Source organism: Caretta caretta, chromosome 1 (assembly GCF_965140235.1).
Source record: "Caretta caretta isolate rCarCar2 chromosome 1, rCarCar1.hap1, whole genome shotgun sequence".
Lineage (NCBI taxonomy): Eukaryota > Metazoa > Chordata > Testudines > Cheloniidae > Caretta > Caretta caretta.
The window spans coordinates 160,160,639-160,184,708 of record NC_134206.1 but is presented as its reverse complement, the minus strand read 5'-3'; the positions used below and the strand labels follow the sequence as shown (position 1 = coordinate 160,184,708).

Below are 24,070 nucleotides of genomic sequence, written 5' to 3'. Positions count from 1 at the left end.
TAACAGCAAGACACATCTGTGACATGAGAGCAAGCTCCCTTTCAAATTTCAAGCCCCATCTCCAAAGCACAGAGTTGCTGGAGCTTCTCAAAGCAAAGGTTGCTCACATTTTTTTTAAATGGCAAAATAATATATTTTCTCCTTAACCTAAAATGTCTAAAATGTTTTTGCTGAAACTTTCCAAAATAATTCAGCTGAAGGCAAGATACCTAGCATGGAAACTTTCAGCTCAAACAGCTAAATTTTGGCAAAGTTATAAGCAACAGAAAACAGGGTCCTATAATGGAAAGTGTGGGGAAATCTTAACTGTAAATAGCACTACCAACTCCTGTAATGCATTATTTGAATGTCAGAACAAAAGATATAATATAAAAATGAATTAGACTTTAAAAAAAATTGGTTAAAGAAAAATGGCTCAATTCTGCCCATATAAAGAACCAGCGAATCTCATTGACTTCAGTGAGTTACACAATTATAAATAACCTGAAGTTTCTTAAGCTGTTTTCGAAGTTTTGCCTTCTTTGGCTATCTGCCTATGAGAATCTACCTTAATGGAACAGTTTCCCTGGTCCATTGTTTCCTGAAATCAAAGAATGCCAATAGGCAAGTATAATTAGTCTCATTGCTAGGTATTTGGAACAAACAGTGGGAGATACAAAAGTTACAATGAAATCTATGAGCCCAGATCAGGATAGGAAACAATGAACCACTACAAAGATTAAAATAAATAGAAAAATTGAAATGCAGAGGCAGGTAATAATATTTGTAAATATAACTCAGTGTTTTTCAAACTTAGTAATGTTTCTGGTTTGTTTTGAAAGAGGATGTATGATGTTTTGTCCTGGTTCATATTTTATACAAACTGGTTCACCAATATCTACCAATAGTTACCATATGGCTTTAAGATGGCATGTGCTTTTATTACTAATTAACTTTTAAAAACCTGAACAGCCTTGTCCCTACCTCAGCAGAAGGTCCTGCGTCCAGAGCTATCAGTAGTTCATTATCAGTTTTTAAATTATGTGTGAGTTTTAGGCAGTGACTGTTCTTCTAGTTGGAGATAACACTCAGAAAGCTTCATCTATCCCAGAACATTGTGAACTAAGATTATAGTTGGTATTGGAGTGCATCCAGTGAAATAAAATTCTATATCTTTGTCCTTTAGCCCCAATAAAATGTTTAATTTAATGAAGGTCTGCAGAGGAACAAGAAGATACTAACAAAGCATATTTTGTAATGTTGATAGCTATACACTGTGACAGATATTATGACTGCCTGCAGTATCTTTGGGGGAACATATTGCATTAAGTTTATGAATGGTCTGTATGTCATTGTGGGCCAGAGATTGTATGCAACTTCAGGGGGCAAGGGTTACCACAACTTGTCCAGGAATTAAAAACAGCTGGGAAGGGGTGGGAGGGTGATTAAGGCTAATTGTGGATGCATACACTGGTTCAAACTGGGTTTCCTAGAGTTCATCAGACAAAGAAAGGGGTTTTGGTATGAAAAGATTGAGTTTAAACTGACTCAGGGCCTTCATTCTGATCCAGCAAATGGACAGGACCTTCTGGTGCGGGGGGAGATAACCCTTGTGAAAGGGCTGGAGAGATTTTGGCTCACTAGAGCCATCTAAGACGATGGGTGACCTCTCATAAGCTTTTAGCATAGAAACATTTTTTTTTTGTCTTTGTGTTTTAAATGTTTTCTGTGTAATGCTTTTACATAAATATTTTTTTTTGAGAAGTCTGATTGGTAACTGGTATGCACTGTTGTAACCCCTGGAGAAAGGTTAACCACTAGTGCTGGACCCTGGTCAGACCTGCTAGGGAAATCGCAGTGAGGTATAGGGGGATTGCAAGTCAAAACCGCCCAGTCTGGAGGGAGAAAGGTGCAGGTGTCCACCTGAGAGAGGTGATGGTTGGAAACCTGAAATCTTACGTGGATGCCTTCAAGAAAGACCAGGAAGGGGGACAAAGGTGCTCTTAACCCTGAAACTGTGACATATGCCGGTCAAATGGACCATGGTTTGGTTGCAAGAAAGATCTGGATAACTGTGGAATATTTATTTTTTCTTGGTGATATGCCCACATTGCAAATCTAATCATTCTGAGACATCAGGAAAGATTTGAACCCTATTGCTGGGTTCTTTCCTTGTTAGAAGAGTGGACATACGAGGGATAGCTCAGTGGTTTGAGCATTGGCCTGCTAAACCCAGGGTTGTGAGCTCAATCTCTGAGGGGGGAAAAAAATTGGGAATTGTGCCTACTTTGAGCAGGGGGTTGGACCAGATGATCTCCTGAGGTCCCTTCCAACTCTGATTCTAATTTGATGTATATAATGCTGGTCCTAGTGGTGATTTTGTCATTGACTTCAATGAGACCAAGATTTGGCCCATAATCCCTGTGATAATTTTAGATAAAAATAGCAAAGTTTACACACACAAAGCACCACTTTCAGAACTCCAAACAAATCAGCTCTGAATTAAAATTCTCAGTCAGACTACAGCTAAACTTTGTGTTCTAACTCCTCCCCAAACACAGTTAATGAATCCTACTAAGTACTGTACCCAGTTTGCCAATCCAAATCCCCCCTCCTCCTGCCAAGAGTCACTCAGACACACTGATCTGAAGTCTGTGGGCCACATTCAGTTCTGAACATCTACTCTGGGGTTACATTACACCTAACTTAGAACCCCAGGACAGTGTAACTTATCTGTAGTTTCAGGAATTTAAAGAAGTTGCAGATCTTAGCATAAATCTTTATGGATGGTGGTAATTTTGTATAACGTACCCAGTCTACGCAGTCTCCTCCAGGAATTAGTCAGTGTGGAAAAAGAGAGAAAGGTAGATAACTTAAAAACTGTATGAGGGCAATCTGTTGGGATTGATTGTGGGTGTCAGATATGACCGATAGATACTCTTTATTATTTGGCTTTGCAGAAATAATGAGTTATGCCGTTGCTTCCTTTGTGTAACCTGCTGGCCATTTCCTAGCTATTGTTTGGATGAACGGACAGCGTAATATGGCAATGTCACAAAATGCCTCACTGTATATGAGGGTGGTCCAAAAATTGCAACATTTAAAACTTCCACTAAATTTTCATCCACATTTCAATGCAAAAGAAAATTTGTGAAAATATAGTTTTATTTTTTAAGACTGATTATGTTCTTAAGTGACTTCTGTGTTACCCAGGATATCTTACATGAAAGGTGCTACGTCTTAGTTAGATGTTTTGGTTGTGCCAGGCTATTTGCCACAATCACAATGTGATTTTATTTCCTGTAGCATATTCAGCAACCCCAGAAGTAGCAGGTATGGCCCCTGCAGACCAGAGCAGTTGGCCCAGAGCAATAAGACATGTTTAAATCTTATGTGTGGGAGAGGGAGGAGGTAGTTTAACTTAGAAAGTTCTGCGAGTCACCATTAGGTGCACTTCCACTTCCACAGTATAGCTGTAAGTGTGTGCAGCCAAGGAAGGGCATGCCTCAATTTGTAAATGACCACATTCCCTTTTCTACCTGCGCCCACTCTGCAGTGCTACCCCCATGGTAAATAGGTAGATTTCACTGGCTGAAGCATGCAAGTTATACTCTCCACACACTTAAACCTCCCAAAGTGGTCAATGGGCAGATTTTCAAAAGTGCTCACCACCCACTAGCTCCTGTTGTTCTTAGTGGGAGCTGCTGGCTGCTAAACTCTTTAGAAAATCTGGCCACTTCATTTAGATGTTTCAGTGGGAGCTGAGAACTTTTGAAAATCTGGCTGTATGTTACTATTTGCCTTACCATTTATACCACCCTTAACCTTATCAATGGACTTGGTCATATATATGTTTTCTAGTGTTGGTCAAGTGGATTGCAGCCCTGCAAATTTATGCAAATATCTGAATAATCTTTGCAGCCTGACAGTTTTAGTGAGGTTTTTAAAGTGCTATAATAGTTCATCACATGTTTGATTTTTCATTGTTTATAAATGTATAACCATTGCTGGTTGTAATGTATGAATGTTTGGAATCAGAAGATCAATGATTGCTAGATTAAAATCTAATCCAGAAATAAATTTTCCTGTAGGCTGCTGCCTGGTGAAAACTCTGCAAACTTCCTGAGCTGTATTCCTGAGCACTGCTGACTGGGCCATTAAAAATTTGGCCAGTGGCACAGTGGGGCTAAGGTAGGCTCCCTACCTGCCGTGGCTCTGTGCGGCTCCCGGAAGCAGTGGCATGTCCCCCCTCCAGCTCCTACGTGTAGGCAGTCAGGAGGCTCCACACGCTGCCCCTGCCACAAGTGCCAGTTTCGCAGCTCCCATTGGCTGGGAACCACTGCCAATGGGAGTTGTGGGGGTGGTGCCTGCAGATGGGGTAACACACAGAGCCACCTGGCCGCACCTCCACAAAGGAGCCAGAGAGGGGTCATGCTGCTGCTTCCGGGAGCCACCTGAGGTAAGCACCGCCTGGAGCCTGCATCCCCTCCCGTGCCCCAACCCCCTGCGCCAGCCCTGTTCCCCCTCCTGCCCTCCAAACCCCTTGGTCCCAGCCTGGAGCACCCTCCTGCACCCCAAATCCCTCATCCCCAGCCCCAACCCAGAGTCCGTACCTCCAGCTGGAGCCCTCACCTCCCCCCTGCCCCAGCCCAGAGCCCCCTCCTACACCCTGAACCACTCATATCTGGCCCCATCCCAGAGGCCACATCCCCTCCCACACCCCTGCCCCAGCCCAGAACCCCCTCCCGTACTCTGAACCCCTTGGCTCCAACCCCCAGCACCCTCCTGCACCCCAAACCTGTCATCCCTGGACCCACCCTGGAGCCTGCACCCCAAGCTGGAGCCCTCACCCCCTCCCGCATCCCAACCCCCTGAACCAGCCGGTGAAAATGAGCAAGTGAGTGAGGGTGGGGCGAGCGAGCGACAGAGGGGAGATGGAGTGAGCAGGGGTGGGACCTTGGAAAAGGGGTATGGCAGAGGCGGGGCTTCAAGATGGGTGGGGCAAGGGTGTTCAGTTTTGCGCAAGTAGAATGTTGGCAAACCTACTTCCTGCTTGTTTTCCCAATGGAATAACCCAATATAGTCATACAGTAAACATCCCAATAACCAGGTCAACATAAAATATTCGTAAAATTACAGATCAGCTCCATATCTGTCACACAGGGCATTCAGTTTATACCAGTGGAAGGCTCTTTTGGAAATAGATATGGATACAATAGGCCTGGTTCACTAATTGGTTACTCCAATTTTATGCTGGTATGATTCCACTGAACTGGATTAATACAGTGGTGAATCAAGTTCCAATTTGCATTTCTACATGTAAATGGATGTCTTCATAAATATAGATTTATACCTACGCATAGATGCCTATAGCAAAATAGATCAAATAACTTTCAATAAAATCAAATAACTTTCTCATATTTATAAGAAGAGGAATATATCATAGAAACCAGAATTATTGAAAGATATTTTAGAAAACGGGAGAAACAGATACTTAAGATTACCTGCTTCCAACATTTCATATTTTATATATATATTGGGCACAAAGTTGTGTATTAAATTTATATGTACTATATGCAAATGATCTGCCCTGGAAGAAATATTTTGGATCTGAGTGTCTTCAGATTTTTTGAAGGACTTTGACTTCCTTCAGTTATCTGTCTTGCTTTCATAAACCCTGATCCTGCAGTGACACTGTCATGCATGTGAGTATTCAATAGGACTATTCACATGTATGTTATGGAATCAGGGCCACAGGGTGAATAAAGGAGAAACGAATAAACTACCAGGGTGAATAAAGGAAAAACGAGAAGTGGCAGAGCCCATACAATTAACCATTGTGCAACCAAACACAAGTTCTGCTGTCATGATGGTGGAGCGGAGTGGGGCGGGGCGGGGTGGGGGAATACAGTGAAGCTGTGCACACATAATTTATTATAAGACAAAACACAATCCTTCAATCTGCAGAAGGTTCTTGACTCCCATCATTTGTAAGCAGGCATTCTAAAAGCCCAGTCCTGTGTGCAACAGGACCAGATAGATTCAAACTTTTACCAAATGCTTACATTTAAATGTTACAAAAAGACTAGTTTCCATTTGAACATCTAGAAGATACTACAGAATATGTGTTATACTTTTGAAAGCTTTTACTTCACAGATGTTTCTTCTGACTGCTGTTGCTTTAGCCAGAGATACCATCTAGATATCTTAGCAACAGAGGGAGACGACTTAGTGTATTGCACAAGAATTTAAACAAAATTTATATAGCTGCTGACTAACATAATATACCCTTCTTGCTGTGAGGGGATTTTAAATTGTTTTCTAATTTCCTTTTCCTTGGCAAGGTGAGATCATTCCTCCCATTCTCAGCACTCCCACAAAGAGTCCTAATCCTTTGACTCCCCCTGGTTGCGAGTAGGCCTCATATTGACCATGATTAGACAGGTCATGATCAGGTTACTGAATAACCTGTCACTATCTGTGCCTTGTTAGACTAGAAAAGTCATTACTACAGCAATATAACCTTTCTTGTGAGCTCTGAACATGCCACTTCCACAGTTGTTTAGCTGCTATCAATCTAGACACGGGGAGTCTGACTCTTTGACCCAAGTGGTGGTGTCTAGTTCTGTTATCTGTGATTCCAGGGCATGAGAGGCCAGATATAGCAGGACTTGAAAAATTTCACTCACCTACTTCTCGGTGGTAAGTAGCAAGTTTTCCATGGCTAGGGGTCCTAAGTAATTGCTCCAAAATTTAAGCTTCCATTTAAAAGCATAGTGTCTAAGCCTTGAGTGCAAAAATAACCTTCCAACTGTGAACTTAAGCAGTAGTGTCTACCTGCGCCTGTAAGCAGGCATTTCCATTGTTTCTGCTTGCTGCATATAGCATTCCCAGGCAACAGCAGAATGAAATTAAGAAACCTCTGGTCAGTGTCCCTCTGCCGTTGAGAACTGTATAGACATTCGTTAAAAAGACAAGACTCATGTCAACTTTGCTAGGCTGCTTCTTGGGAAAGCTCTGAGTAGCAGCAGAGAGGCAGGTGGACCAAGTGGGAATAGTGGAGAAGAGCTCCAAAATGTGTGATGGTAGGAGGGACAGAGTTACTGATACTCCCCCTGAAAGAGTCAGGAGGCTGTAAGAAGCATTCAGAGAGGGTTGTGGAACCTCAAATTTATCATGTGATACAAAAGCTGGAGGCCCATATTTGGGTGCCTATCTCCCACTGAGGATCTGGGCTGGAGCATCTAAGCAATGTTCAGGGATAACACCCTCATCTGCATTTCTCCCCAGCATGTTGCTCCTGGACCCCGCTGGTGTCTCAGCTGTCCCATCTGTAAAATGGGGGTAATACTTTTTGCTTTACAGGGTTGTTGTGGGGATTTATTAATATCTGTGAAACTTTTGCAGATCTTCTGAAATTCATTATAATAATGAAGGAAGTTAATGCCTATCCTTTCTCTCTCTCAGTGCAAAGCTCTCCTTCCTAAGCCATTTAACTGGTGGCTGGCTTACACATAAAGACAGAACAGGTGGTTGCCCAGGACAACAAATTGTTTAGCGATTCTTTAGAGGTTTGCGATTTGGGTCTGGACATTTTCCTGTTTACTTAACACAAGGAGGAAGAGCTAGAAAGGGTGCAGATTGGACTTGGATCCTATTATTTTTCAAGGGTTTCAGACCTTCATCTCAATTTAATTATCTGGCACTCACTTTATCATTACTGGAGAGGTTTAAAAAAAAACACTAATGCTGCAGCAGGTTAGAGGAAAAGCTCGTTAGATTTCACATCTTTTGATTGTTATTATTTGTGTTATGATTATGTTAAAAAGCTCATCGTGATTACAACCAAAGGATTTATTCCGTATAACTGTACTTCATACTCAAGTCAGTAAACTATATACCATATTAATATGGAAAATGAATGTAAATGTATAGCGATTGAGAGCAGGGTGATTACTAACATGCAAAGTCATTTATCTTTATTGTTACCTTGAACGTCTTCCCGATTTTGTTGGCTCACCTCTTTATTGTCAAATCCTAGGCTGAGAGCTTTCCAGGGCAGATATCGTTTTTATTTTACTTGTTTACACAGAGTGTATATGTGACACACTGGACTCCTAATCCCTGATTGTGTTCCTCAGGCGCTAACATAAAATAAATAGTAAATGGTCATCATTTCGTTTCTGATCTTGGGCTAGAAGATGCATCCGATGAAGTGAGCTGTAGCTCAGGAAAGCATATGCTCAAATAAATTTGTTAGTCTCTCAGGTTCCCCGAGTCCTCCTTTTCTCTTCACTCAGCCAGTGTGTTGTGTGCATAAATAGCTACATCAGTGGCGCTATACTGATTTACACGGGCTGAGGAGCTGGCTTCTTGATCACAAGTTATTCCTCTAATTACTTCCTAACTATATACATCTATCTCCCTGTCTCTTGGAGGCGGTGGGAGGGAGGAGTAATACATTAATGCAAGTTCAGAGAGAGGATGGAGGGTGCGATTATAAAAGTGATTTACTTGTATAAACGTAACGAAAAAAAGAGATCCCATTGAAACCCCCACAGCGTGGAAAAACGTGTAATGGGGAGGTGAGAAAACTAGCTCTGGAAGGGGAGGTGATGAGAGGTGTCTCTGTGTGTGAGGTTATTCCGTACTCTGGTGGTGACAGCCGTGTCCTCTGTAATGAAAAGCACCGGAGAAATGCCATGCTCGGACACAAACTCATTGGCAGAAGCGGCTGGCCCCAAGGGATGTTGTCTGACGGGTGATTTCCATACTGCGCCTCCCTCCAGGCGACTCGCCGGGGAACTTTGGAACCGGCTCTTTCTCCGTGTAAACGCGGCCGAGCGCCGCGTGCTCCAGCCGCAGGAAGGGCTGGGCAGCAGCTAACAAGCAACTTTTCCCTGGGCTGAGCCGAGCCCCGCCCCGCCCCGCCCCGCCCCGCCCCGCCAGGGGTGGGTGGTGTTTGCCCCCCTCCTCCCCCTTGTCCCTTTAAGGGCCTGGGTAAACTTTTTCCTGCTGGCTCCAGGCGGCCCCGTCACATCCGCTGGCCGGAGCCCCGTGGGGAAGTTTCTTGGCGCTTGTTCCCAGCCCAAACTCTTGGGTCCCGCCGCTGCGCGCGGAGCGCCCCCCGGGCTCTGGCGGGGGCAGCGGTGGGGCGCCGGGGTGCGAGATGAAGCCGGGGCGTGGGGAAGCCGGAGCCGCCCTCCTCCTCCCCCTCCCGCTCCCCAGCTGCTGCAGCCCCGCGGCCAGGCGGCTGCTCTCTCCTGCCTGAGCCGCCGAGCGTCCCGCTGCCGCCGGGATGGGGACGCTGCCCGCGGCTCCCTGCCTCCTGCTGCTCCTGGCTGGCGCTGCCGGGCTGGGCCGGCCTCGCTTCTCCTTCCCCCTGCGGGTGTCTCCGCCGGCCGCCCCGGGGAACGGCTCCGGGAGCAGCCGCCAGCTGGCCCCCCTCGGCGAGGCGGACGGCTTGGCCTTGGCCTCGGAGCCCGGGGCCGCCGTCAGCTTCTTGGCCATGGTGGAGAATCTGCAGGGAGACTCCGGCCGGGGCTACTACCTGGAGATGCTGATCGGGACCCCGCCGCAGAAGGTGAGACTCCCCGGGGCAAGCGACTTGCCTTCCAACGGGGCTGCAGCCCCCGCCTGCTACCCCCGCGCCTGCCGGCTGCCCCCCTCCCCCAGCGTGCAGGGCGCTGCGCCCCACGGGCGCGTCAAGGAGGAAAGGTTCTTGGGTGGGGGCAGGTCGGGGGGCGTTAGACGTCTTTCGCCGTTCTTCCCATGCTGGCCAGCTACCCCCGGGGAGAAGTTTTCCTGAGTTTCCTCCTCCCCGGAGCAACGTTCTCCTCCAGCTCCGCTGGGAATGAGACCGGGCTCAGCTGGGCTGCCACGGGTGCAGGGGACGGTGGAGCCCAGAGACCCTTCTCATGTAGTTTGGAGGACTAGAGAGGTCCGTCCCTTTGATTGCTTGTGGAGAGGAGGAAAAGTCACTCCTGACTTCGTCGTCTTTTTCTTTTTTTGATAACATTGGAAGACCTTAAATGTCATCAGCATGTTGGTGAGTTAGACGTGACTGTTACACATGTGAGCGATGACGGCAAGTGTTGAAGGACTGGATTGACTTCCCCACCCCCTTGTTGTCTTTTAATTGCAGTATTGTTAGGTGGCGAAAAATAGAAAAACGAAAAGATAGTGTATTGCCCTCGTGCTAAGTACAGTTATACCGCTTGCAACTTTTCTTCAAGGCAGCATTTCCATTCATTGGCACTTTGCATGAAAAACGAATGTCCTCAGGCACAGTAATTTTAAGGAAATCCTGCAGGGCCGGTCTTTTTATTTCTAACTGTTTGATGTCAATTTGATTTGAAACAAGTTTCTCTGTCAGTCAAAAATATTGTATTTAACATACCTTATCTTATTTGCGAAGTCAGCCTTGAGGTGTGATGGAGTAGGCAGACTGCCAGATGCTCCTGATCCCCCACATAGAGATTACTCAACTACTCTTACTAAATTAAGTACTACAGTAAAGCAAAGTTTTAAAACATCTTACATTTTATTTAAAATGTAGCCTCTATACTGCTAATAGTTAAAGAATGCACTTCCTGTGGTTGGAATTATTCCTCCTTCTTGCCCCCTCCCCTTACAAATTCTTTCAAAAGTGTTGAAAACTTGGTTGTTCTTTCATTTGTGTCATGTGAAGCCTTGGTGGATTGTTGGTGGGGATGACTTGTCAGCTGAGAAGGATTAATTCTCTAAAAGCCCTTGGGGCTTTGTGTCATTTTTTTCCCTTCAAGTTTAGTACTCCCACTCTTTTAATGAGATTTAAGTGAATGAAGCGACCCTATGTAGGTGAAAATGTTTTATTTTATTTTTTATTCTGACTTCTTACCATAATGAAAATTTAGTCAGTCATATAGATACTTAGTAAAAAGGAAAAGTTCAGCTAATAAGCCCTCTCTGGGCTTGTGTATAATAATTTTTCTGCTTTGATAGAAGAAGAGGATTGGCCTAATTGCCATTCTGACTAATTGAAATGTATTACCGTAGGTCATAAAGCAGGTACATGGATTCAGACAGAGTTGGATAGTTTTATGATAAATACATGTTATGGGGGCTACTTAGATCTGATGCATCAGATCTATCACTTGATTGCCCCTGGGTTCAAGAAGAATTTTTTCCTTGATATTGAATGCTGCTTAGGGTATGGGGGAGTGTGTTTTCCACTACTCTATGGAATGTCCAATACTGTCTTCTGTGAGATTCAAGATATCAGACTTGATCATATCAATAATCTGATCCTGTGTGCCTTAAACTACAACACAACTGTATGTAGAAAAAGGTAAATAAACAGAATATGAATATCTCTTACCTATACACTTTTAGTGGTTCTGAAATAAGAAGAAAAACAAAATTATGGAGATTCATGTAGATCTTCAGGAATAATATTATTAAGAAAGATGTTCCTTATTTCAATTATATGCCCCAAGTCCTTACCCATAAGTGATATTACTTTACTTGTAATACACTTAACAGTTAATGTAAAATTTAAAATAAACTTGGTCATCATTTTACATCTGAAATTGGGTTTAAAGTTTCTCACTGTAAACTGAATTTTCTCAGAGTAAAACATTGAAACATGATCCCATTGATGTTTATAAGTAAAGTCATGGATATGCTTAAATGTTTGCAGGATCAAGACTTAAAAAAAAGTTTCAACTGAACAAGTGAGGTGCTTTACACACCTCCTTCTCTGCTTGACTCTGAAATGGCAAACATATATCTGATGCAAGTGTACCTCACAGTGAAGAGTATAAACTGATAAGCAACTAAAAGGTAGTATATCTCGTCCTCTTTCAGCCTCTATGAAAGATGATGATTTATAGCACAGTATCCCAAAAATATTAGGACTCCAATTTAGCTGCCAATCCACCCTCATTCTATTACCAATAGATTCAAGTGCACATACGTTCTTTGAGAATTATTTGAAAGCTAAAAATGTCATGGTGTTTTGAGGAATGTTATTATATATGTCTTTTATTTCATGGAGTTGTCCTGTTTCTGATGGATGGTGTACTTTATGGCTGCCTGCTATTCCAAATCTGAAGATTATAATATGAGTTGGCAAGAAGGCATTGACTGCACTAGTCTAATTTTTTATTTCTTTAAATAATCTGGAAACAGATTAAATGCCTTTACTCAATATTGTATTATTTTTGCAAGCCTCAAAATGGAAGCTATAAGCACTTTGATAAGTGGAATGAAAAATTGTCTAGTTTTATTTGTTTTCCATGTATTTTTACTAAAGCGTTGTCTACTTTGCTCCTTCCTACAGTTTTTGACAAACAAACAAGAGACAGAAGCCTAACTTTAAAAAAAAAAAAAACTACATTTTCCCCAGATTCCTTTCATGAGTCTATCTTGATCATTCTTAACATTTGCAGAGTAGCACTTTCCTCAGATTACACCCATCTTGTTATCCTCTCATCCCATTGTGTTCCCAAATTGTGCCTATATTGAGACTACACAAATATTTTCCTTGTAACTTTAATGCAAAAGGGTGGGTGGAGGAACTATGTACCTCTGAGTAGTCAGCATGATGCAGCTGAGTTTTGATCAGTTGCCACTGAAACCGTGGCGGAACTTGAATTTTATTCTAGTGACCAAACATCTGTTTTATGCACTCGTTCAGTTTAATTATTAATGTGAAGCATGAAAGCAGCTTTTGTAATGGCAGTTTGTTCTGCTCAGAGGGTAAGCAAAAATCTGACCTATAACTGGCATTTAGAAAGTTGTATTAAGGATGAAGTGGTTATTGGAACTAACTGTCTTCATTGCAAACCATGAATTCCAATTTCCATAAGATTAACTGGAGACAGTCCCTCTATCACTGTCCAACTACAAAAAAACCGAGGAATATGTATTAAATACCTTAACTATGTGTTGGGCACTTAAAATTTGTGGCTTGATGTTTCAAAGGTTATAAATTCTGACAGTTCTGGATTCAGTTCTGGGTGTGGTGATGGGAGAGTAATTGCTGCCAGTGAGGAGTGACAAGAGGGACTGAAGACTTGTGGTGATAGGATAGGACAGAAAAAGGGAGGCCAATTGGGTAAACGCCAGTTGAACTAGGGTAGTATAGCAGATTATTACAGGCTAAATCAGTGGGCAGTGGTGGTAGGGAAGGGAAATAAGGGATAGAACTAGGCTTTGAATGAGTGGGTGAAAACTGGAAGGAAAACCTAGGATGGAATCAGCAGAGTAAGGAATGTTTTTTAAAAACCATACACCCACAGGAGCATGGCCTCTGGGGACAGGTGATGCTATGTAAACCTGCTATACTACCTTTGACATAAAACCTTAAATAGTCATGGACCTAACAAGTTGTGTGCCAAGGTAGATTAAAAAGTACTATATGTTGCATCAACACATAGGAAGTATTTTTCTGGAAAGCATCTTCTACTCTGTGGGCTTGTCTAGACATGTTAGCCAATACATTTAAATTAACATGATTTTAAACAAGACTTTGGACCTGCTATGGATAAAGCAAGTCTGTGACACCCCATACCCCATGTTCACCACTTTTATACGGTTCTGATATATTTTCTACAAAGTATGCCTTGTGAGGTATTGTTTGAACACTCATGATCTGCTGAACATCATTGTCCTGTTATGATGTGTGTAACAACACTGCATGTGAAACTATGAGATTTTACTGCATAATATTACTAAAATGTGCTATGGTTTTGGGAAATGCGGAGAATTGCCCCTCAGGGACAACACAAAAGACTGAGCACAGGTGCCGAGAAACTATTAACTGCTTAATTGGGCATTCACCAGCAGGAGGGAAGGTATAAACAGAGTATTTACAATTCCTCTGAAGGATGGTTTGCAGAGCACATATGCAGTGGAAGTGTCTACCCCTGCGATCCAGCAAGGATTTTTCCAGTACAAAGAGTTGGGGTATAAGAGAGGTGGAGAGAGGAGAAGGGCCCTGTCCACCTCACCTCTCCTCTCCTTGCCACAACTTTTCTGTCTGCTTATGACATCAACGAATATCTAAGGGCACTGAATCAGGGGGAGGGAGGTCCCAGGCTGAAAGGAAATCCAGCCTGTGAACTGACGACTGGGAATTGCCTGCAACATCTGGTGGGTGAGAGAGCTGTTTGCTTCAAATCTTACTTACTTTGGTAAAGTTTAAGAATTAGATTACAGTTCTATCTTTTATTTATTTTGTAACCAATTCTGACTTTTATGCCTTATCACTTATTATCACTTAAAATCTATCTTTCTGTAGTTAATAAACTTGTTCTATTTTATCAAAACCAGTGTGTTTGTTTGGGGAATCTCTACTCAGGTTAACAAAGGCTGGTGCATAATCATTTCCTTTGATGGAATGATGGACTATTAATGAGCTTGTGCTGGCCAGAACTCTACTGAAGAGTGCAAGACACACATTTCTGAGGGGCAAGGCTGGGGACTGGAGTTATGTGGGTGTCACCCTGTATATAATTTGTGGGTGGCTGGGCATAGCATTCATGTATCCATCAGAGTGATTTTTACATGCTGGTGGCTGTGAGTGAACAGAGCCTGTAGAAGTTGCTGTTCACCACCAAAGCAGTGTAAAAGACCTCTCTGGCTGTAGGATTAACATAAGAATGGCCAAGGATTAAGGGGACACAGCAGTCCAGTGGCCCAGATTGCATCCTGGGGAATGTCACAAAGTCACATTTGAAAATGTGCTAGCTGGTCATGGTCAAGCCGAGGTACTCTTCTAGCAGGAAGCTGAGTACAGTAACACATCTATATTTCAATATTTGCTAATAGGAGTCAAAATTTCTTTTTATCTTTTCTCTGTTGCTGTGAAGTGTGACTTTATTCATAGTTAGAGTGAATTTGAGAGGGAAATGGCTCCCAGCCCCTTTTCTGCATGGATTTTGGTTTGGTTTCAGGTCTTGTAAGAGCACAAGATAATATTCAGCAGTTCTATCCTGTAATTTGTAAGCATCATATTCATCTTAAGAAGAAAAGTGGTTTTTCTGCCAGACACAGCATTTCTACGACTTTGTCTAACCTCTCACTGCTTTTCTGACTTAGCTTTTGTAATGTAAAGAAGCATGTGTTTCAGATGGTTTTGTTTACTTTAAAAATATACCCTACTAAAATCAAAAAAGGAAATATCTTTTTATAGTCTGTTCTGTGTGCAAATTTGAGTAATGCTATCTGAGGAATTGAAGGAAGAAAAAAAACTGCTTTAAAGCAAAGTACCATGCAGTGGCGGTGTAGCCATTTTGGTCCCAGGATATTAGAGAGACAAGGTAGGTGAATGTTTCAGAGTAACAGCCGTGTTAGTCTGTATTCGCAAAAAGAAAAGGAGTACTTGTGGCACCTTAGAGACTAACCAATTTATTTGAGCATGAGCTTTCGTGAGCTACAGCTCACTTCATCGGATAGGTGAAGTAATATCTTCAGGTCACTGAGGAAGAGCTCTGTGTAAGCTCGTCTGTCTCATCAACAAAAGTTGGTCCAATAAAAGATATTACCTCACCCACCTTGTCTCTCTCATAAAGCAGAGTAGTTTAGTTACCTCAAGGAGAAAAGTGGGTTTGACTTAATGTCGCTGTCTTTACTTTTCAAACTGGGAAGAAGCTTTAAAATAACAGCATAGACAGAGTGCGTGCTCGCTCTCTCACTCACTCGCTTTCTGTGTCTTGATTCTACAATGACACCTAGGACCATGGTCTCTGAGAGCCTCTCAAGAGAACTAAAAACATAATAGTCCAGTGGTCTAACTTCCTTTGCCCAAGGCAGTTTGGATTGTCATTGTTTCCTTCTCTCCCCTCCCCCATTATTGCTTCCCTCTTTCTTTCTTTTTGCCTTGACCTGCTTCTCCTCCTTTTTATTTTTTTTTCTTCTTTTCTTATTGGCGTCTTATTTTCTGGAAAAATAAACCATGTATTGGGGAACAAACTGTTCTTCCTGCTCTGTAGCTTTCCTCCTGAGATGCAGATTTTTGGTTTCCAGTTTAACAAGAAGATCTAGGAAGGTTCCATGTTCATACGGTACACAAACACCCCACTTACATTATGAAGAAATTGTGCATGGGAGAGAGGGGATTTCCACAAAAGGTAACTTTAAAAGGTTGGATGAAAAATTTCCTATTAACTGAAAAAAATTATAGTGCATCAAATACAATTAATGTGTCATAATTAAAAGGCTCTGTTTTAAAGGGGTACTGTCAAGATGATTACACTTGAGAATTATTTCTCCTTACCTATGTTTTCTAATAAATTATGAAGAATAAATTAGACTTTTAAAAATTATTACTTTCCTTCTAAGTCTGTACTTAATTCAGTTTGTGACTACTGCAATTAAACTGCTAGTAAAACAGAACATAACCAGCTGTGTCTCTCTTTCATGCGTTAGCACAAACTGCTGTTATGTGTGGCTTGTATGTGTTCAAAAAAGTTTAAATCACATAAAACAATGAAGTTGACACTGATTTGTTTAAACTAAAAAGATAATCATATTACAATCATATTTAGTAACTTCCCTTTTTAATAATACACAAATGAACCCATATTTGGGGCTAAACTACTTGACATCACTTTTGTTCATTATGATATGGACTATCAGACTTCCTTTTTTTTTTTTTAACAAAAAGGACACTTTTATCCTAAGTAATTTTAGTTTCTTATAAGTTACCAAACTGGTAACAGAACATACATGTACGTTTGGACATTGTAAATAATTACAGATCAGCACAAAGTGGGATTGGTACTGCATCCCTTACACAAAGCTCCCACTGATTTCTGGAGAGGTTACTAGGGAGCAAGGGATCTAGAATTGGGCTGAGTAGGTCGCAGTATTGCCAAAGCCAAACATTCAAAGCAGATATTGGTTTTAAAATGTTAGTGTGTGTGTGTGTTTGAGCTGTTACTCAAGTCACATGTACAAAATTTTTCTCCACAAGCCTGAGGGCTAGAAATCTTGTTTGTTTTTTATTTAAATGAAAGCTGAAAATCAAACAGCATTGATCTGGGAGCTGGAGCTTTAAGCAAACATCAAATATCACAAGGCTTGCAATGAAATTGTGAGATAGTGTTCCAACTTTCTAATCACACAAAACCGAACGCCCCTGGCCCTTCTCCAAGGCCGTGCTTCCCACTCACTCCATTTCCCCCCCTCCCTCCGTTTCTCACTCTTCCCCCACTCTCACTCACATTCACCGGGCTGGGGCAGGAGCTTGGGGTGTGGGAGAGGGTGAGGGCTCCGGCTGCGTGTGTGGACTTGGGGGTGGGACTAGAAATGAGGGGTTCAGGGTGCAGGAGGGGGTTGGAGTGTGGGCCAGCACATCCCTTGGCCCGCGCTGCTTCCCGCTGTCCCCATTGGCCTGGAGCGGCGAATCGTGGCCAGTGGGAGCTGCGATTGGCCGAACCTCTGGACTCAGCAGGTAAACAAACGAGCCTGGCCTGCCAGGTGGCTTACCCTGGCGGCTGTGGGCCAAAGGTTGCCGATCCCTGCTTTACTCTCTTGAACAGTCCCATGGGCTTAAAATAGGTAAGTTGTGTAGGCTCAAAAAGTGGCTGCCAAAGCTACAATGGCATTTATGATTACACCTCAAAAAAACAGGCGGAGAGTGTAGCAAGGGCTCAGGCTTTTATGTTGTTAGATTATTTTATTTTTTATTATCACTGAGCTATCTAATTCATTGTTGTCTACCATGTTAGAGGGCTTTCCCTCAACCCTCCCACTTCTCTGGTTCTTGTCACACAGACAGCAAGCAGCAAAAAACCAGAAGTCTGAAGTGCAGACAATGCGATGTTTATTGGGGTTAGTTTCCAAGCAAGCATATTCCGAAGCCCTTCAAACCAGTTGGGCTTATCCCTATATGACAATAGTGTGTTCCCCAGTGTCGTCCCCCTCCCCCGCCTTCCCAGTTCTGGCACCTCCGAGCATTTACCCCGTGTACCCTTCCCAGCTCTGACGCCACAGAGCCTTGCCTGTGTCCCTGTTCCCCATTCCTGCTCCCCTCTTAGCAAGCATGATTCCAATTTCCCCTTCCACTTCCTGTTTGACCCCAGTTTATATAGTAATATTCTCAGCTATACCTTAACCAATCATTTTACTGAAATTTAACTAACCAGTCCTAACACATTGTAACATAATTCTCTAACCAATTATATCCTACTACCCTAATTAACTTACACCTAGCAAAATTAATTCTACAGCAGACAGAAACAATTAGAGAACCAGACAGATTAACAACAGAAAAGTGGGGGCCATAAAGATAAAACAGTACAGAAATGAGGGTTTCACAACCACAAGCATTGATAAGTGATTTCTTGCCAGACAAAATGCTATCAAACTAGGTTTTCTTTAACCATCTTAAGATCTATTTCTTTAGCTGGTGGTGACGGGCACTATCAGGACAGGATTGTCTTCCTAAGAGCCCAGCACCACCTTATTTCAATGTGACTGGTTTGGCATGTGAGGATGAGCCAAAGGCCTTAGCCTAAGAACAAGGCCTCAGACTATCCTAGTGAGAAGGCCCATACGCAGGTGGACTTGTGATTTTTGATTCTTTGTTTTATACCTCCATAACTAGCTAAGTGATAAAAATACACCTAAGTTCTTAAAGTATAGGCCTTTACAGCAGTGTTTTCCCCAGGAATTGAAATACGGGGGAGAGGGGTTGGATTATTCAGGGTGGGATGAGGGCCGACGAGGGTTGAGACTGTGAGGGCAAAGGTGGTCTGTATGGCACCATAGTTGAAACTGAAAAATGTTTAATGACCATTTTATTAGATTTAACTCATGTTTTAAAATCATCACAAAAATTAAAGTTGGCTACTCAATCCTGCTACAAAGCACTACATCTACATCTGTCTTGGTTTCTTATAATTTTGCATTCTTCAGTTGGGTTGAACCACTAGTGATGAGAAAGAAGTTGAAGTTAAATTTTCATTCGTTCATCGTATGCTGTTCCACTCTGTGTTCAAATTCTCTATTCTGTTCTGATAGCATACCAGCCCTATTGCTGGTAGTGCCTCGCTCCATTCAGCTGTAGGTGTTTTATAAGACAGGCATCTGTAAAAGCTATGTGGAGGTTGAGTAGAATCCAGAAATCACTATTGTAGATTTGTAAGAATCAAGTCGATGTATTTTTTTCAGCTGGCTTAACAAGCACTTCTTGTCCTCTTCACTTAGAGTCAATATAAGTACCTTCATTAGTCAACTTCTGGAAGAAGCAAGGATTTCAGTCCAGTACATTTTCAATGGATATCTCTGATCCAAGGGTAGCGTCTATTGCTGGACAAAGATCTACTACTGTTGTAGCAGATGCCTGGATGACCGTGTTTAACGACCCAAGTGGTTTCAACAATAGACATACAAGAGAGAGAATCGTGATGGTCTTCTCTGAACTTAGTAACAAAAGTAGTCCACCAGCCTCACTACTTAGATCTGTCCTATCTTGATGGATACCTTGGTGCAATAACGGTTGCAGTAATTTTAAGACCACAGCCAGGAATCGCTCATGAGATAGTGCATGTTTTCCCAGGTTGGACTAATTTGAACTTCAATCCCAGTGTATCTTCTATTTGTTTCCAAGACGTTCAGTCCTTTTGGACTCTTGCTGGGGGGGAAAAAAAAAGTATAAAAAAGCCATTAAATGTGTGGCTTTTTAATGTCTTTTTAAGATTCTGCAGCTTGTACTTGTACTATCGCTAGCTGGAGTAGATGGCCTCTGTAGTGTGAATAGGAGAGATTAGGTTTCCACTTTTCTCTGAGCAAAACTTGCACTCCACTATGTCTTCCAGAGAAGTTTGTAACTCCATTAAATGCACAAGCAGCCATCTGTTTGGGGTTCAATTTACAAGCATTTAACTCTTCTTAGATGTCACAATGCAGCTGATGTGTCTTCCAGAACCTGGACATCTAGAATGCATCTACTAGCCTACCACGGACATCAAGATAACATATGCAATGACTTAATACTTGACGCATATTTGCATTGGTGCTTCATCAGCCATGTATGCACATATTTTGAATATGGTGAGAGAGTTCTTCACTTTTTCAGCTGTTGCACCGCATGCTTCTAGAGAGTCAGTTGAGCTTTTTCAGAAAGATAGCGAGCATTTGCCAGTCTTGTTCAAAACCAGAGTCCACTTCTGGATTAACAAGTGCCAATGCACTTACCATACACTACTGGAGGCCAATATTATCTCTTACTTAAATAGAAAGTATGATGCCACAGCCATGTTGAGTCACATAAACTGAGTTTTGTCTCCAGCATTCTTAACAGCCTCATTAAGTTCTTCTAAAATTGATTTTGAGAGTGACTGGCTTATAGGGCTTTCTGCATGTTGATGCAGTCCAGAGGCATGGTGTTTTGCAGCCTTTTCATATAGGTTGTCAGTATTGGCTTAGCTGATCAGTCTGGCAGACCAAGCTCCTCCACTTTTACAATATAAATTCATGATATGCCCACATCTTAAATACTGCATACAGTTCTGGTCACCACATCTCAGAAAGATATATTGGGATTGGAAAGGGTACAGAGAAGGGCAACAAAAATGATTAGGGGTATGGAACAGATTCCATATGAGGAGAGATTAAAAAGGCTAGGACTTTTCAGCTTGGAAAAGAGACGACTAAGAGGGGATATGATAGAGGCTTATAAAATCTTGACTGGTGTGGGGAAAATGAATAAGGAAGTGTCATTTATCCCTTCACTTAACACAAGAACCAGGGGTCACCAAATGCAATTACTAGGCAGTAAGTTTAAAACAAACAAAAGGAAGTATTTCTTCACACAATGCACAGTCACCCATGGAACTTTTTGCCAGGGATGTTGTGAAGGCCAAAATTATAACAGGGTTCAAAAAAGAACTAGATAGGTTCATGGAGGTTAGGTCTATCAATTGCTATTAGCCAGGATGGGCAGGGATGCAACACCATGCTCTGAGTGTCCCTAGCCTCTATTCGCCAGAAGCTGAGAGTGGACAACAGGGGAGGGATCACTCGATGATTCCCTGTTCTGTTCATTTCCTCTGAAGCACCTGGAATAGTCACTGTCAGAATACAGGATACTGGGATAGATGGAGCATTGGTCTGACACCATATGGCCGTTCTTACATAAAAATAATTGCAATAAAAAAGTTTAGTACAGAAATCCCCAAGGTAATGACCTCTTGAGATAGCGACGATGTGAGATAATGACCTTGGCAAATAATGCATTTTAAAAATCTTGGCCAACTAGGAAATGTATTTATATAAGTATCCCAGTCACAAATCTAACATAGTCCAGTGCTCTGACCGTTGTTGTCTGTCGTGCCACCGTTCACTCTACCGCTCCGTCCCCAATGGCCCTGCACTGTCACCTTCTGCTGTGACCTGCCACTGTGACCCCTGCGAGTCAGTGTCTCAAGGTTCCACCCAGCTCTCGGGGTGCAGGGGGACAGGACGGGACAGGAACCTTGCTGCTCATGCAGGCTGGGCCATCTCTTCCACAGAAACACTGTCCCACAGCAGGTCTAAGCACTTAAATCTGATTATCAGTGATTTCAGCTCTAGTGGTCACTTACAAAGCCTAATCAGCTCTCTCTCTAAACAGAAGAGAGGGGCTGGTCAAATAGTGCCTCTGACTCTTATGCAGAGCCCACACCACTAAGCAAAACACCTGTGCCCCACCCTCTCTCTCTCTCTTTTCAGTAGGATTTGGCATCCAAACCTCTTGCTTAGGGAGTGCAGTTCAGTTGAGGGTGACCAGGGCTTAATTTGTAACGAAAAGGTGCCAGGGCTCAAGCAAGTTTGTTACTTTCATAACTGATGTGACAAGCCCAGAGGTCCCAGGGCTAGGAACTGTCCAGCCTAGAGGTGCTGGGACTCAACCCTGGCAAGCCCTTCACAAATTATGCACTAAGGGAGACCCCCTCATTCAGGCAGGCTAAGTACAGTTCTGCTGCCCTTTACTCCTACAATAAGGATAACAACATTTCATAACCCCCACATTTAATACTTAAGTGATTTGTAACCCAACTCCAGCCAAAATTGATCACTTGGGTAACACAGCTCTGTCTGCCGGATACCTAGGCAGAGTAGGTGTGTTCATGTAAATACAGTCTGGTCCTGAAGCCTTTCCACCCATCCCTGGCTCATCACCAGCTGTCAGGGGAGAGCACATTCAGACCTTGCTTATAAATAAATAATTTGAAACTATTAGGTATGCAAAACAAATGTGCCGACATTGTCATAAATAAAAGCTGTATGAGGAAGCTAGCCTTTGTTCAGACTTTTCAAACCTATTCTGCTTTCTCAGGTACAAGTATTTTATCATATACTGTATATGCTTTTAAAGTGTGTGTTAATGTTTCAATTTCAATTTGAACTTCCAACCAATGACTAAACTGGCAACACTGGATGTAACTGGGGAAGAGGGAGTGTTGGGGAAATTCAGGGGGGATGTACTCCTGAAGGGGTCTAGGGAAATCCATGCTTTACAGGTAGGCCTCAATATCTATGTTCTAACATACCCTATACCTTCTCCCACTGCGATCACTGAGGGCACTACACAGAACTATGGCTACAAAGTTTGCAAATGTAGACAGGGCCTAATTTAAGGCTGTGAGTTTCTGGTAATTTCTAGTGACTCTAGTGTTGAGTTAAAAGGGATAATTTTAAACTGTTGATCCCCAAGTAATTTTATTTTAAAAATTACCAAAAATGCTCAGTTCAGTGAAATGAGAAGTGGTAGGCCAGCTCTTCCCAACTGTTTCTCTTACTGTCAATTCAGAAAAGACCAAAATTAAAACATAGAATTATTGATACAGGCTATTCCTGAGACTGTCTCAGGAATTGCAATTCCCCTAGTTAGGCCTGGTCTACGCTATGAGTTTGTCGGCTTTAGCAGCGTTAAATCGAATTAACCCTGCACCCGTCCACACAACGAAGCCATTTTTTCGACATAAAGGGCTCTGAAAACTGATTTTCTGTACCCCTCCCCAATGAGGGGATTAGCACTGAAATCAACATCGCCATTTCGAATTAGGGTTCGTGTGGATGCAATTTGAAGGTATTGGCCTCCGGGAGCTATCCCACAGTGCACCACTGTGACCCTTCTGGACAGCACTCTGCACTCGAATGTACTTACCAAGTACACAGAAAAAGCCCCGGGAACTTTTCAATCTCATTTCCCGTTTGGCCAGGCAAGCTCATCAGCACAGGTGACCATGCAGTCCCAGAATCGCAAAAGAGCTCCAGCATGGACCGAATGGGAGGTACTGGATCTGATCGCTGTAAGGGGAGTCGAATCCATGCTATCAGAACTACGTTCCAAAAGATGAAAGGCCAAAACATTTCAAAAAATCTCCGAGGCCATGAGGGACAGAGGCTACAGCAGGGACGCAACACAGTGCTGCGTGAAACTTAAGAAGCTCAGACAAGCGTACCAGAGAACCAAAGAATCAAACGGATGCGCTGGGACAGAGCCCCAGAAATGCCACTTCTACGCTGAGCTGCATGCAATTCTAGGGGGGGCCACCACCACTACCCCAACCCTGTCCGTGGACTCCGATGATGGGGTACTCTGCGAAATCCTCAGGTATGGCAGAGATGGGGAAGATGAGAAGGAGGACGAGCTTGAGGAGAGCACACAGCACACCGTTCTCCCCGACAGCCAGGATCTTTTTATCACCCTGACTGAAATACCCTCCCAATCCAACGAAGCCGGAGAAGGGACCTCTGGTGAGTGTACCTTTTTAAATATAATACATGTTATAAAAGCAAGTGGTTTTTTTTAATGATTAAGTAGCCCTGAGGACTTGGGATGCATTCATAGCCAGTATAGCTACTGGAAAAGTCTGTTAACGTGTCTGGGGATGGAGCAGAAATCCTCCAGGGACATCTCCATGAAGCTCTTCTGGAGGTACTCTAAAAGTCTTTGTAGAAGGTTTCTGGGGAGAGCAGCCTTATTCCGTCCTCCATGGTAGGATGCTTTACCATGCCATGCTAGTAGCAAGTAATCTGGTATCAATGCATGACAAAGCCTGGCAGCGTATGGTCCCGGTGTTTGCTGGCATTCAAGCAACATCCGTTCTTTATC

The 24,070-nt window shown here is 42.9% G+C and overlaps 1 protein-coding gene across 3 annotated transcripts in view; it reads left to right on the top strand.

Moving 5' to 3' along the window:
* Nucleotides 1-8,985: 8,985 nt before the first annotated feature.
* Nucleotides 8,986-24,070, top strand: part of BACE2 (beta-secretase 2) — a 61,397-nt gene continuing 46,312 nt past the window's right edge. For 2 of the 3 annotated variants that reach the window (XR_007358744.2, XM_048866262.2), the window contains exon 1: nt 8,987-9,562. Coding sequence is in view for 2 of the 3 variants with exons in the window: in XM_048866262.2 (XP_048722219.1) it covers nt 9,278-9,562 (285 nt within the window). In the remaining variant the exon portion in view is untranslated. Of the gene's footprint in view, nt 9,563-24,070 lie in introns of all 3 variants that reach the window. The other variant, XM_048866274.2, reaches the window with a different exon arrangement.